This window comes from Apis dorsata, unplaced genomic scaffold (assembly GCF_000469605.1).
Source record: "Apis dorsata unplaced genomic scaffold, Apis dorsata 1.3 scaffold_667, whole genome shotgun sequence".
NCBI classification, from domain to species: Eukaryota; Metazoa; Arthropoda; class Insecta; order Hymenoptera; family Apidae; genus Apis; species Apis dorsata.
Window position 1 is genome coordinate 345,636 of NW_006263852.1, and position 10,629 is coordinate 356,264.

Here is a 10,629-nt window from a genome sequence, read left to right on the forward strand (position 1 = left end):
TTAATTACGATTTCTTGGTGGCAGTGATGCTTGGGCGAAAGAGGCAAGGGTTCAGAGAGGCGGAATACGAAAGAACCGTAAAAAAGGCAGCGATGGAGGAAGCGAGAGAGTTAAATGAAAGAAGTGGCAGATAAGAATTGTATTCCTCGTGTAAAAGGGGAGTAAAGCGTCGACGAATCTCGTCAGTCGAGGAATGATCGTTGTGTCAACTAGGCGAAACGAGTTTGCGACTGTTTTAGTATTGTAAAAAATTGCGAGAAATATTTTTAAAAGTGTGGAAAACTTGAAAGTTTTGGAATTTTATTAAATAATTTTATTCACTTTGTTTGCAAGACTCAAGAAGTCATAAAAAAGTTTGTTGTTGGATCGCTTCTTGAGTGAAAAAGATGAATAATTAATAAAAAGAATCGAGATTGGTATAGAGAAATGGTGGAGGTTTATAGATTTGGGATAAGGTGTTATCGTATATATAAAAATTACGAGGGTATTTCTTTGGTGGTGAGAAAGAAAGAAGAAACATAGTGAAATAGAGTGGTATTGAATAATCGAGTTTCTGAACTGAATGTGACCCTTTGTGAGGTGTTATCGATGATGATTTGATTTGAAGAAAGAGCAGGAAGAAGATAGAAATTTGAAGATAACAGCGATTATTCATTATACAATAAGTTACCTGTTTATAATGACAACGTTGAAAAAAGAAATTTGATGAAATAATACTTAGAAATCAATTGACTCACAAATCTCAGATATTTAATTTAGAATCGAGTCACGAAATAATGTAAAAAATTTATTTCTCCTTCATATTTTTCAAGAGTTCTCAAAGTTTTCTAAAACTTTTGTTAGCGTCCTCCACGACTTTTATCGATGTTTATTCAAATTTCCAAGATTTCACAAATTTCGTCGATAATATATTTCAAAGATTTCCAAGATCTTCACCTTCGTTTTCCAAGATTTTTCGAGGAGACAAAGAAAGATCTTTGGAAAATTGGAAATGAACATATCACGTCAATGCCAGTATTTCCAAGAAACCAGTGAAAATCAATTATTTTCAATAAGGCAAGGTCGAAGTTCAGCGGATTCCGATAGTTCCAAGAACAACTTTCCGCGTCTGTCGCAACAAGTTCAAATCCCATGACCATTCCAGAGTAAACGGAAGGGATAAAGAAGAGGAAGAGGTTTTCTTTCTTTTCGTCGAGGTCTGAAGGATTCCCCTCGGCCCCTCGTTTTTTCGATGTCGCCACGACGATGGGAAGAAAATCGGAGAACGAGAACGGATAGAACGAGTCGCTGCTAATGAACGAATAAAAAGAAGAGGAGAAGTGAGTTGTATTCGAATGGCTGGCTCGGATAAGGAGCCCTCCTCATGCGTTTAATCGTTCCAGACAGTGGAGCGACGATTGGCATATGCAAATCTAGTGGCACAGAGTTTCAACAATATAGAAATGTGGTGGTTCGTTGGATTTTCAAACTTCAATCCTCTTTATAATAAGAATAAAAAAGTGTTTGTTGTTGAGGTTCGTTCGAAATTTTTCCAATAAATACGATATTTTATTTTTCAATGTATTTTATCGTGTAATTTCTTTTTTTTTTTAAATCTACACTTTTTATTTTCGACGTCGTATCCATGTCTTTTAAATTATTTCAATTTAATTTTTAGATTTCGTTTTCTGCGAGTAATAAAATTAAATTGTATGAATTTTTTCATATCGAAACGTGACGTTAGTGGATACGTTACTTCACGAATAATTTGTCTCTCCTTATCGTGCCAGAGCTTCTTTTAATTAAAATTGAGATAACGAGAAAGAATATCGCGAAGGAAAGTTCTGAATTTTATAACGATTCGTTATTGGGAAAGATTCATTAACAGTGTCTGTAATAAATTGTGAAAGGGCGTCGATAAGGAATTCTGTTATCGTTGTTTCAATTAATAAACCAAGGTTCTTTTTCTCTCTTGATGCGTGAATCATGGATAATTAAGTTAAACGTGTTATCTCGTTGCTTTCTGTTTTAGACCAGTCAACTTTCGATGGGGCCAATACAAGGCAGTGGTAAACATTGGCTTCATTCATCTTGTCCAACTTGTGATAAAAAAGTCAACGACTTGAATCGAAATTTTCACATCAAAATCTGGAAAAATATCGTTCGATTAGTACAAATCGATGAATAATTTGTAATTGATTGAATGAGAAGAAGAAAATTTCCATGTATAAACACGATGAATGATATCACAATTGTAATGTAAATATATCTTAAATTGAAATTTTATTCTAAATTTCCATCTATTTTTATTTTTATTTTTCTATTATATAGAAAAATCGTGAAGATGCATTTTTAAATTAATATAATATCAATATGAATTTATTAAATATTGAATTCATGTAATGGATGTAAAAATTCTGTAAAATTTTGTATATTTGATAAGATCATATATTTGTATCGTAAATGTATAGTTGACATTAAATCCAGGTGTCCTAATGATATCAATTTTCTCTTTTCTCAAAGTGTACGCACTTCGTTCTGTATTTCACTGTCCAAGAAAATGTCACATCGAGGAAGCACATAAACACGATACAAAATGGACGATTCTGTAACAAACGACACAATTTTCGAATCCGGAGGTGAGAGTCTCAAGCACTTTCCACGGCCAGTCACTATCGCAGCTGCGGTTTGCGCGATAATTTTCAGTGTCGTTGGAGTTGCGGGTAAAATCCAGTTTCTTTACTTCTTTACACTTATATGAAATAAATTATTTCATATCGATTGCAAGTTTTTATAAAATTCAAAATTAATTAGAAATTTCTTAAAAAAAAGAAAAGAATTTTCCATAAAATAATCGTCAAGAGAATTATATTTGTGAAACTTATTTTATAAAAGTCTTCCATCGTTTCAGAAAAGGTTTCAGAAATAGAGGAGGAAAATAATCTATACAGATGTGACTGAACGTTTAATTGTACGTTTCAATTCTGTGGTTAAGTTCTTGTTGACCCATGATGGCGTTTCTCAGTTTAACAGCTATTAAACGCCCTTAAATTATGCACGAGGGTGTCAAGAATTAGAACGATTAATTCCTTCTATTTTAATTATGTGCTTGCTTCTTTTACGACTTCAAATAACGAAGCTTCAATTGCGCGAATATATTCCTCACATATTCCTTGTATATTATTATATATATTTATTTAAATGATATCCATATGATTATTTTTATCACATTATTAAAAATTAATATCTATGATATCCACTTGTTGTTTAATTATTTTAAATTAAATGTAAAAATTGTATTTGTAATTTTCACTTGTTTTTCTTTTTTTAATTATTTTTCTTATGTTTCAGGCAATTTGGTAACAGTAATAGCATTATTAAAATACACGAGGCTGAGACGGCATGCTACGACCGCTTTCGTAATAAGTCTCAGCATTTCTGACTTGATTTTTTCCGCGGTAAATCTACCATTAACTGCGAGCAGATATTTAAACGAGGCGTGGGTGCTGGGTGAAACTCTGTGCAAAATATTTCCGCTCTTTTTCTATGGAAATGTCGCGGTATCTTTGCTCAGTATGGTGGCAATCACGATTAATCGGTTGGTAATTTTAATAAAAATAAATAATTGTTATAAGAATTTCAAATATTTTTCTAATCTTTCGATATTTTCTCTAATGTTTTGACACACAGTAAGACACCTGTAATAACAAAGTTTCTTGTTTAATTTATTTTAAAGTATGCTGACGAATTATTATACGACTGATTTAACAAAGTCAGCATACTTCAATGGAACTTAATCCATTGCTCATCTGAATAAGATCAAATGTACGCGTGATAAATCCAATACGAACAGCTGCTATTTATGTTGAATTGCAAATTATTAACAATTATCGAATTTAAATCGATACTTTTGTAATAAAAATGATTAAAAAATTAAGAATAATTATTATTAAAATAAAGATTGTAAAACATAAAATTATAAAATCAAAACAATTAATAATAAATTAATAAATAATTGAAAATTATATCTTCCAGATATTCATCTAATCGATTGACAAAATTTCAGATATATATTAATCTCGAGATCAGAAATATACGCTCAATTGTACACCACTCAACGAATCATTTTAATGCTAATCGCCATTTGGACATTGAGTTTCACTTTACTTTTGCCGCCATTGCTCGGTTTCTGGGGAACACTAGGCTTGGAACCGTCCACCTTCTCTTGCACTATACTAAAGAAGAACGGTAGCAGCCCAAAGAAATTCTTATTCGTTCTAGGATTCATCGTGCCATGCGTTGTGATAAGTGTTTCTTATTTTTGCATCTATTGGCGTGTGAGGAAGAGCAGAAAAAATTTGGAAGCCCATGCCGGCCCGAACAGAAGAAAAGCAGGAGGGTTTCAACGAAGAGAGGATTCTAGAGTGACCAGATTAATGTTGACTATATTTCTGTGCTTCCTTTTGTGTTTCATGCCGCTCATGCTCGTCAATGTGATCGACGATAAAATAAAAATCCCAATTTTGCACGTGATAGCTTCTGTGCTCGCGTGGGCTTCTTCTGTGATCAATCCTTTCATTTATGCCGGCACTAACAAGCTTTACAGAGAGGCTTATAAGCAGATTTTGTGTCCAGTCTCTGCTAAAATACCAACTACCGGGCCGAAACCTACCCACTCGCATTCGAGTAAAGTATCATCGCCACAAGCGACTTGAAACTTTATGATTTTATTCGTTTTGGTGATGTTATACTGTAAATAATGCGTATATAATGAAAATTAATTGAGATGAAAAATTGCTAATATTTTTATTATATATATATGAATTATTCAAAATAAAAATAAAAATGAATTTATATACGAATATACGATATGAATCGAATAAAATTTGTAATATTTTATTCGAAATGAAATTTATATTAGTCCTTTATCGTGAAAATTATTTTTTTATTAATCTATGATTTTTAAAGAGATATATTGGACAAATGCTTGCGAGCAGCAATAGATATAAAAGACTATAATCATAATTCATTGGGCATTTATTAGTATAAGTTAAGTCAGTTAGATTAAAATTAATTATTTTTTTATACCTATTAGGAAAGGAAGAAATATTGAAGATTGAAAAAAATATAACCAAGTATTATACTTGTATAAATTAATTGTTGCCAAATTAATTATGATAATATTAAATTATTATTTTACTTACTATATACATGTACAAAATATACAATGTCATGAAATATATTTTATTGTAAAATTAAGATGATAAAAATTTATATTGTAAATATGTAGGAATAAAATTTTATATTTCTTATATAGTGACTACAAAAAATATCTACATAATATTATATAAATGTAGCATTTAAATAATCAAGTGCATATTAAATTTATTGTATTATTTTCATATGATTATAAGACTTTAATAATATATATATATATTTTTTAATTATATACAATAATATATATTTTGTATTGTACTATTTTTATATGACTATAAGACTTTTAATTATAAAAGTAAAATATATAATCTTTTAAAAAAACGCTTTATTAGAAAATAAGAATGCAAATACTTTTTGTAGTCACTCTATATTTTCTATATTATAAAATTTTTATAAAATCTACATGAATGTGAAATAAAGAAACCTAAAGGAAAAAAATATTTATACTTACTCGATAAAATTTATTTGTAAACACTTTTTAGCAAACTGTCAATAAAACTGTCAAAAAATTACAATTCTACTTCAAAAATTAAAATATAAATTATACATATGTGTATATATAAATAAATAATTTTACCAAAATCTTTAAAGCATTTAATACAATTAATTGTGATATCACATTCGTTCCTTGCTTCGCGATATATTGTGGAATCTTTTCCATGTACTAAGTACTTATCTATAGTCTTTCTTGACGTAATAAGCATATCATACCATAAACAGTTATTGTTTTACCCTATTCAAAGAACACATGGTATTCTCACGGAGCGGTAAAATAATTACACGCATCGATCAATGTCGATTACATTCTAGCTTGATTACACGATTGTGCGTTACATTATAATTTAATCTCGAATTCAATGGCGTACGAAGGGAGATATATACCATCACTTTAAATTCATGTTAACATCGAGTTAACATTATCAGTCGATAAAACTTTACATTTTTCGAAATCGCGTTTCTTCGTATTTTTAAAAAAATAAATCAAGTTTTGTATGTAATACAAGATTCTATCACGTTTCTCGATATCTCTCATTCTTTATGAGATTTTGAATTCTATTAAACATAAACTTGTTGCGTAATATCAATGTACTATTGCTTTAATATATTTATAATATCATCAAGATCATCATCAAGATGAAAAATCGCTTAACACCAGAAAGAGCGATTTTGTTCACGAAACTCAGCGTTGCTCTCACGTGTTCCTGGCCTCCTTCTTCTCTTGCAACCAAAGCTCAACATCTTTTCTTTAATGTATTGTGGTGCATTGCGTTTTTAACCGCTGTCACATTATTTTTACCATTATTGGCCGCCATTTACGAATATCGTAAGCATTCTATTATTCTTGGGAAAACGGTGAGCCTTACCGCGGCTGTTGCTCAAGTGACGATTAAAATGATAATATGTCGTTTGCAGCAGAAACCTTTTCAAGTAAGTTCATTACTCTCTCGATAAAATGAGAGGAGAAATATTTTAACTCTTGAGAAATGTTTTAATATTAATTTATAAAAAAGAAAAAAAAATCAAAGGTCGAAAGTTTTCCTTTTTTTATATTTTATCTTTATTTTTTTTATTCTATAACATTCTTTTATTCTTTTTATTTATTTTTTATATTCTATTTCAATTAAAATAATCGTGTGTCTCGAGCAAAGTGCTCTTTTAGGTGCTGTACTCTGAAATGGAGAACTTTTGCAAACAGGCCACGAATGAAGAAAAGATCATACTGCAACGTTACGTTGATAGATATAAATATTTTCATAGTTTCTATATATTGTGGAGTTTTCTTACTACGATATTCGTCATATGCAGTCCATTGTATACGGCGCAAACATTTCCCACCCACGCGATATATCCATTTTCAGTGAGACATCATCCATACAAGGGTTTAATCTTTTTCCATCAATCGTTCGTTGGGTTTCAAGTGTCTTCAGGCATGGCTGTTGACACTCAGATCGCTCTTCTTTTACGATATGCCGCGGCTAGATTCGAGATTTTAGGAATTCAATTCAATAATGCGAAATCAGACGGTGAGTTCGACGCCTGCATAGAGAAGCATAATGAACTTTTAAGGTAATCACCTTTTACAATCTAAATGTTATAAAGCTTCTCGTACTGATTTGCATTTATTATTGTATAAATTGCATGTTAAAATACTTTTTTATGCATTTAAATGTATAGAATTTTAAATGCACAGTATTTAATTATACATTTTTATTCTGATATTCTGGTTCTATTCAATTCGCACAGACATACAAGGGAAATTCGACGATCTATCAGATATCTAATTTTGGCAACAAATGGAACAACTGTCATTGCCGTGATATTCGGCAGTTTAAATTTAATTGCTGTATGTAATTTAATTTTTAAAACGTTGAAACTGATTCTGAGAATCAATTGAAATTTTGAAACTTTGAAAATAGAATCAGCCACTAGCCCTGAAGGCTTTATACACTATCGTGGTGTTCAGTGCCAGTGTGGAACTCTTTATGTACGCTTGGCCAGCGGATAGCTTGATGCACATGGTAATCAAATTATCACGATACATTTCAATTGACAATAAAACATTTTCAATTTCATCTTTTATCCTAAGACAATGAAAATGGCTACAAAAGTGTACAATATGGATTGGTACAGAAGAGACATCAGAACCCAAAGAAAGATACTTTTTATAATTTTAAGATCTCAGAAATATGAAAGTTTTGGGATTAATGGTATTGTACCTGCACTTTCATTATCTTATTACGGGAAGGTATTATGTTTATTCTATTTTTTTACTCGTGATAATTGTTATTATTTGATACTTTTTCGTATTTATCCCTTTATTGTTTTGCAGTATTTATACACATCTTTGTCGTATTTCAATGCATTACGTATTATGGTTGAAGATACTGTTAACTAGTTTATCTTGAAATTCCATGATGGGGAAATATTAAATTTGAAAGATGTATGTATATACGTGTATACGATTTTCCATTTCATATTTCACATATTTCCTCTTATCGTGGCTTTTTTGCACCTGTCTATCGTACATGTATAATGCAATCAATAATTATTATCGACGTTTGAATTACTTAGCAACACTAGAAACATAGTGGAGAAAATCACCACTCAACATTTTACTTCCAATTTTACATTGAATTATTTATATTCAATATATATATTATTATAATTATTACTAATCTTTCTTTGCATTTGATTAATATCAGTTATGCAACACAAATATACAATGCAATTATTATCATTCAAGACCCCAAAAAAAGAATATCTGTAAAAAAATCATAAATTATTTTCAGAGAAGAATGGATACAAGAATCGCGTAGTTCTTAGCTTGGTATCGCTTTCCAAAGATTAATTTTTGAAAAATTTTCAATGAAAATATTGAAAAGTTTCCAAAGATTAATTTATCAAAAATCGATACCAATTACCAGGTCTCACCACGAGGAGGTGACTACGCATCGAGACCCACCTAAAGCTAAAAAAAAAAAAAGAAAAATATTAAGATTAATTTAATTAAATAAATTAAAAAAATATAAAACAAAATATACAACACAGAAATAAATATCATATAAAATAAATCTAAAATATAAAATACATTTTCAATACAAAGAATTTTTATAATAATCTTTACAATAATTTTTACAATAATCTTTACAATAATCTTTACAATAATCTTTACAATAATCTTTACATTTGTCGCAATTTCTCGTTCGCAATTAATATATGCGTCCAACGATGAGGCTTAAATCTAGCTTAATCTAGATCTTAATATTAAATCTTAAATTTACATACATCTAAAAATACGCTCTTATTTAAATAAAAATACAAGAATCAATACAAAGAATCTTTACAATGATCTTTACATTAATTATTTATTACAATTAATCATTCAACAATAAAGTTTAAATCTAGCTTAATACTAAATCTTAAGTCTATCTGCATTCATATCAAAGATACACTTTTTTTTTTTAAAGCGAAAAAAATAATAAGAAAAAATTGAAATTGTTAATTATTAAATCAAATAAATATTTTGGTATTTCCTATCATTTCAAAAAGACAAAAGAAGATACAATTCAGAAGAAGACATAAACAAGCGCAAAAGGAAAAATAAAGAAGAAAAACCAAAACTCGAATCATCATCGATAAAAAAGAAGATAAAACTTAAAAAAATCAATCCTAAATCATTATCGCCCTCATATCACGACTTACATCAATGGACTTACGAAAATCGATGGACAAATGATACTTTCCAGTCGTGACTAGTTAGGGGTTACGACAGCAGTCTTGTAGAAGAACGACTTACATTCTGACGACACAGGAAGGAGCAAGAAATAAATTCCTGACCACCGGAGCCGACTTACAAGAATGACATTCGACTATAAGACCTATCTCTGATCGAGTACTCGAAGGTACCAATCGATCAAAGTGCGGACCCTTAACTAGCCACCGGAAGTAGAGCACCCGTCCAACGATTCTTGCCATCGTTGCATGATATGAGATTGACGTGAAGAAAGCGACAAAAAACCAATTACAATCTACAAAACGTGAGAATAAATTGAGGAAGAAATTGAAAAACGATATAAAATGATCAAATAACTATAAAAATGAGAAATTCAAGATGAAAATAGAAAACGAAACATTAAGATTTATTAAGATTATACATGAAGAAGTAAAAAAATTGAGATTTCGCTTTAAATTAAAAAGTGTATCTTCGTACAGAATGCGCTTGTAATAAACTTAACTGTAACTAATATAATTTATTAACTTATTTTATTAATACCTGCAGTCCAATCTGTTAAATTAATAAAATTAATGAAAAAAATAGTTAAAAAGAATTATGCAAAGTTTAGATTGGACTGCAGATATGCGTAGTTCTTCGCTTGCCATCGCTTTCCGAAAATTATTGTTAATTAAATAAATTTTTTATTTTTAAATTTAATATATTTCAAAAATTTGTTAATGAAATATTCGTAAAATATTTCGATAAATTTTGAAAAAAATATGGAAAGCGATGCCAATTACCGAGTCTCACCGACGAGGAGGTGACTACGCGTCGAGACCCATGTAATATAATAAAAATGAATTATTAAAATTTATTTATATTACATTATAAAGAATTAAAATTATTAAGAATGAATAAATTAATTTATTAATAACTAAAAAAATAATTAAATTCATAAATAAATGTATAAATTATTAAATATTTAATTATAAATTTATATATTAAATTAGCAAAGTAAATAAAACATAAGAAAATAAAGAAATGAAAATATAAATAAATAATTAATTAAGAAATGTGTAAATAAAAAAAATAAATTAATAAATAAATTAATAAATAGAAGTTTAAGTAAATAAAAAAATAAATGAAAAATAAATTTATAAATAAATAAAAAAATAAATATATAAATAAATGTATAAATAAATTTATAAATAATTAAA

At 29.0% G+C, this 10,629-nt stretch overlaps 2 protein-coding genes across 6 annotated transcripts in view; both read left to right on the forward strand.

Moving 5' to 3' along the window:
• LOC102674665 (protein trapped in endoderm-1) overlaps positions 1–10,629 on the forward strand; it is a 22,699-nt gene that overhangs the window by 1,846 nt on the left and 10,224 nt on the right. The window contains exons 1-5 of one of the 5 annotated variants that reach the window (XM_006622159.2): positions 842–1,450; positions 2,012–2,238; positions 2,503–2,702; positions 3,331–3,577; positions 4,064–4,826. In XM_006622159.2, coding sequence (XP_006622222.1) covers positions 2,576–2,702; positions 3,331–3,577; positions 4,064–4,694 — 1,005 coding nt within the window. In that variant the 5' untranslated portion in view covers positions 842–1,450; positions 2,012–2,238; positions 2,503–2,575 and the 3' untranslated portion in view covers positions 4,695–4,826. Of the gene's footprint in view, positions 1–841; positions 1,451–2,011; positions 2,239–2,502; positions 2,703–3,330; positions 3,578–4,045; positions 4,827–10,629 lie in introns of those variants that run through there. The other 4 variants (XM_006622158.2, XM_006622157.2, XM_031513566.1 and 1 more) reach the window with 4 other exon arrangements.
• On the forward strand, positions 6,186–8,689 carry LOC102678913 (odorant receptor Or2-like). Its single transcript, XM_031513557.1, has 6 exons — positions 6,186–6,642; positions 6,857–7,263; positions 7,441–7,540; positions 7,614–7,715; positions 7,784–8,137; positions 8,487–8,689. The coding sequence occupies exons 1-5, from the start codon at positions 6,331–6,333 to the stop codon at positions 8,090–8,092; spliced, it is 1,230 nt and encodes a 409-aa protein (XP_031369417.1). The 5' UTR covers positions 6,186–6,330; the 3' UTR covers positions 8,093–8,137; positions 8,487–8,689.

What these genes read in the sequence shown, in the direction of transcription:
- LOC102678913 (XM_031513557.1), top strand. Translation starts at nt 6,331, where the DNA reads ATGAAAAATCGCTTAACACCAGAAAGAGCGATTTTGTTCACGAAACTC. An exon ending in AAGTAAGTTCATTACTCTCT is followed by an intron (nt 6,643 to 6,856) that starts CGATAAAATGAG and finishes GTGCTCTTTTAG; the next exon opens with GTGCTGTACTCTGAAATGGA. An exon ending in GCAGTTTAAATTTAATTGCT is followed by an intron (nt 7,541 to 7,613) that starts GTATGTAATTTA and finishes CTTTGAAAATAG; the next exon opens with AATCAGCCACTAGCCCTGAA.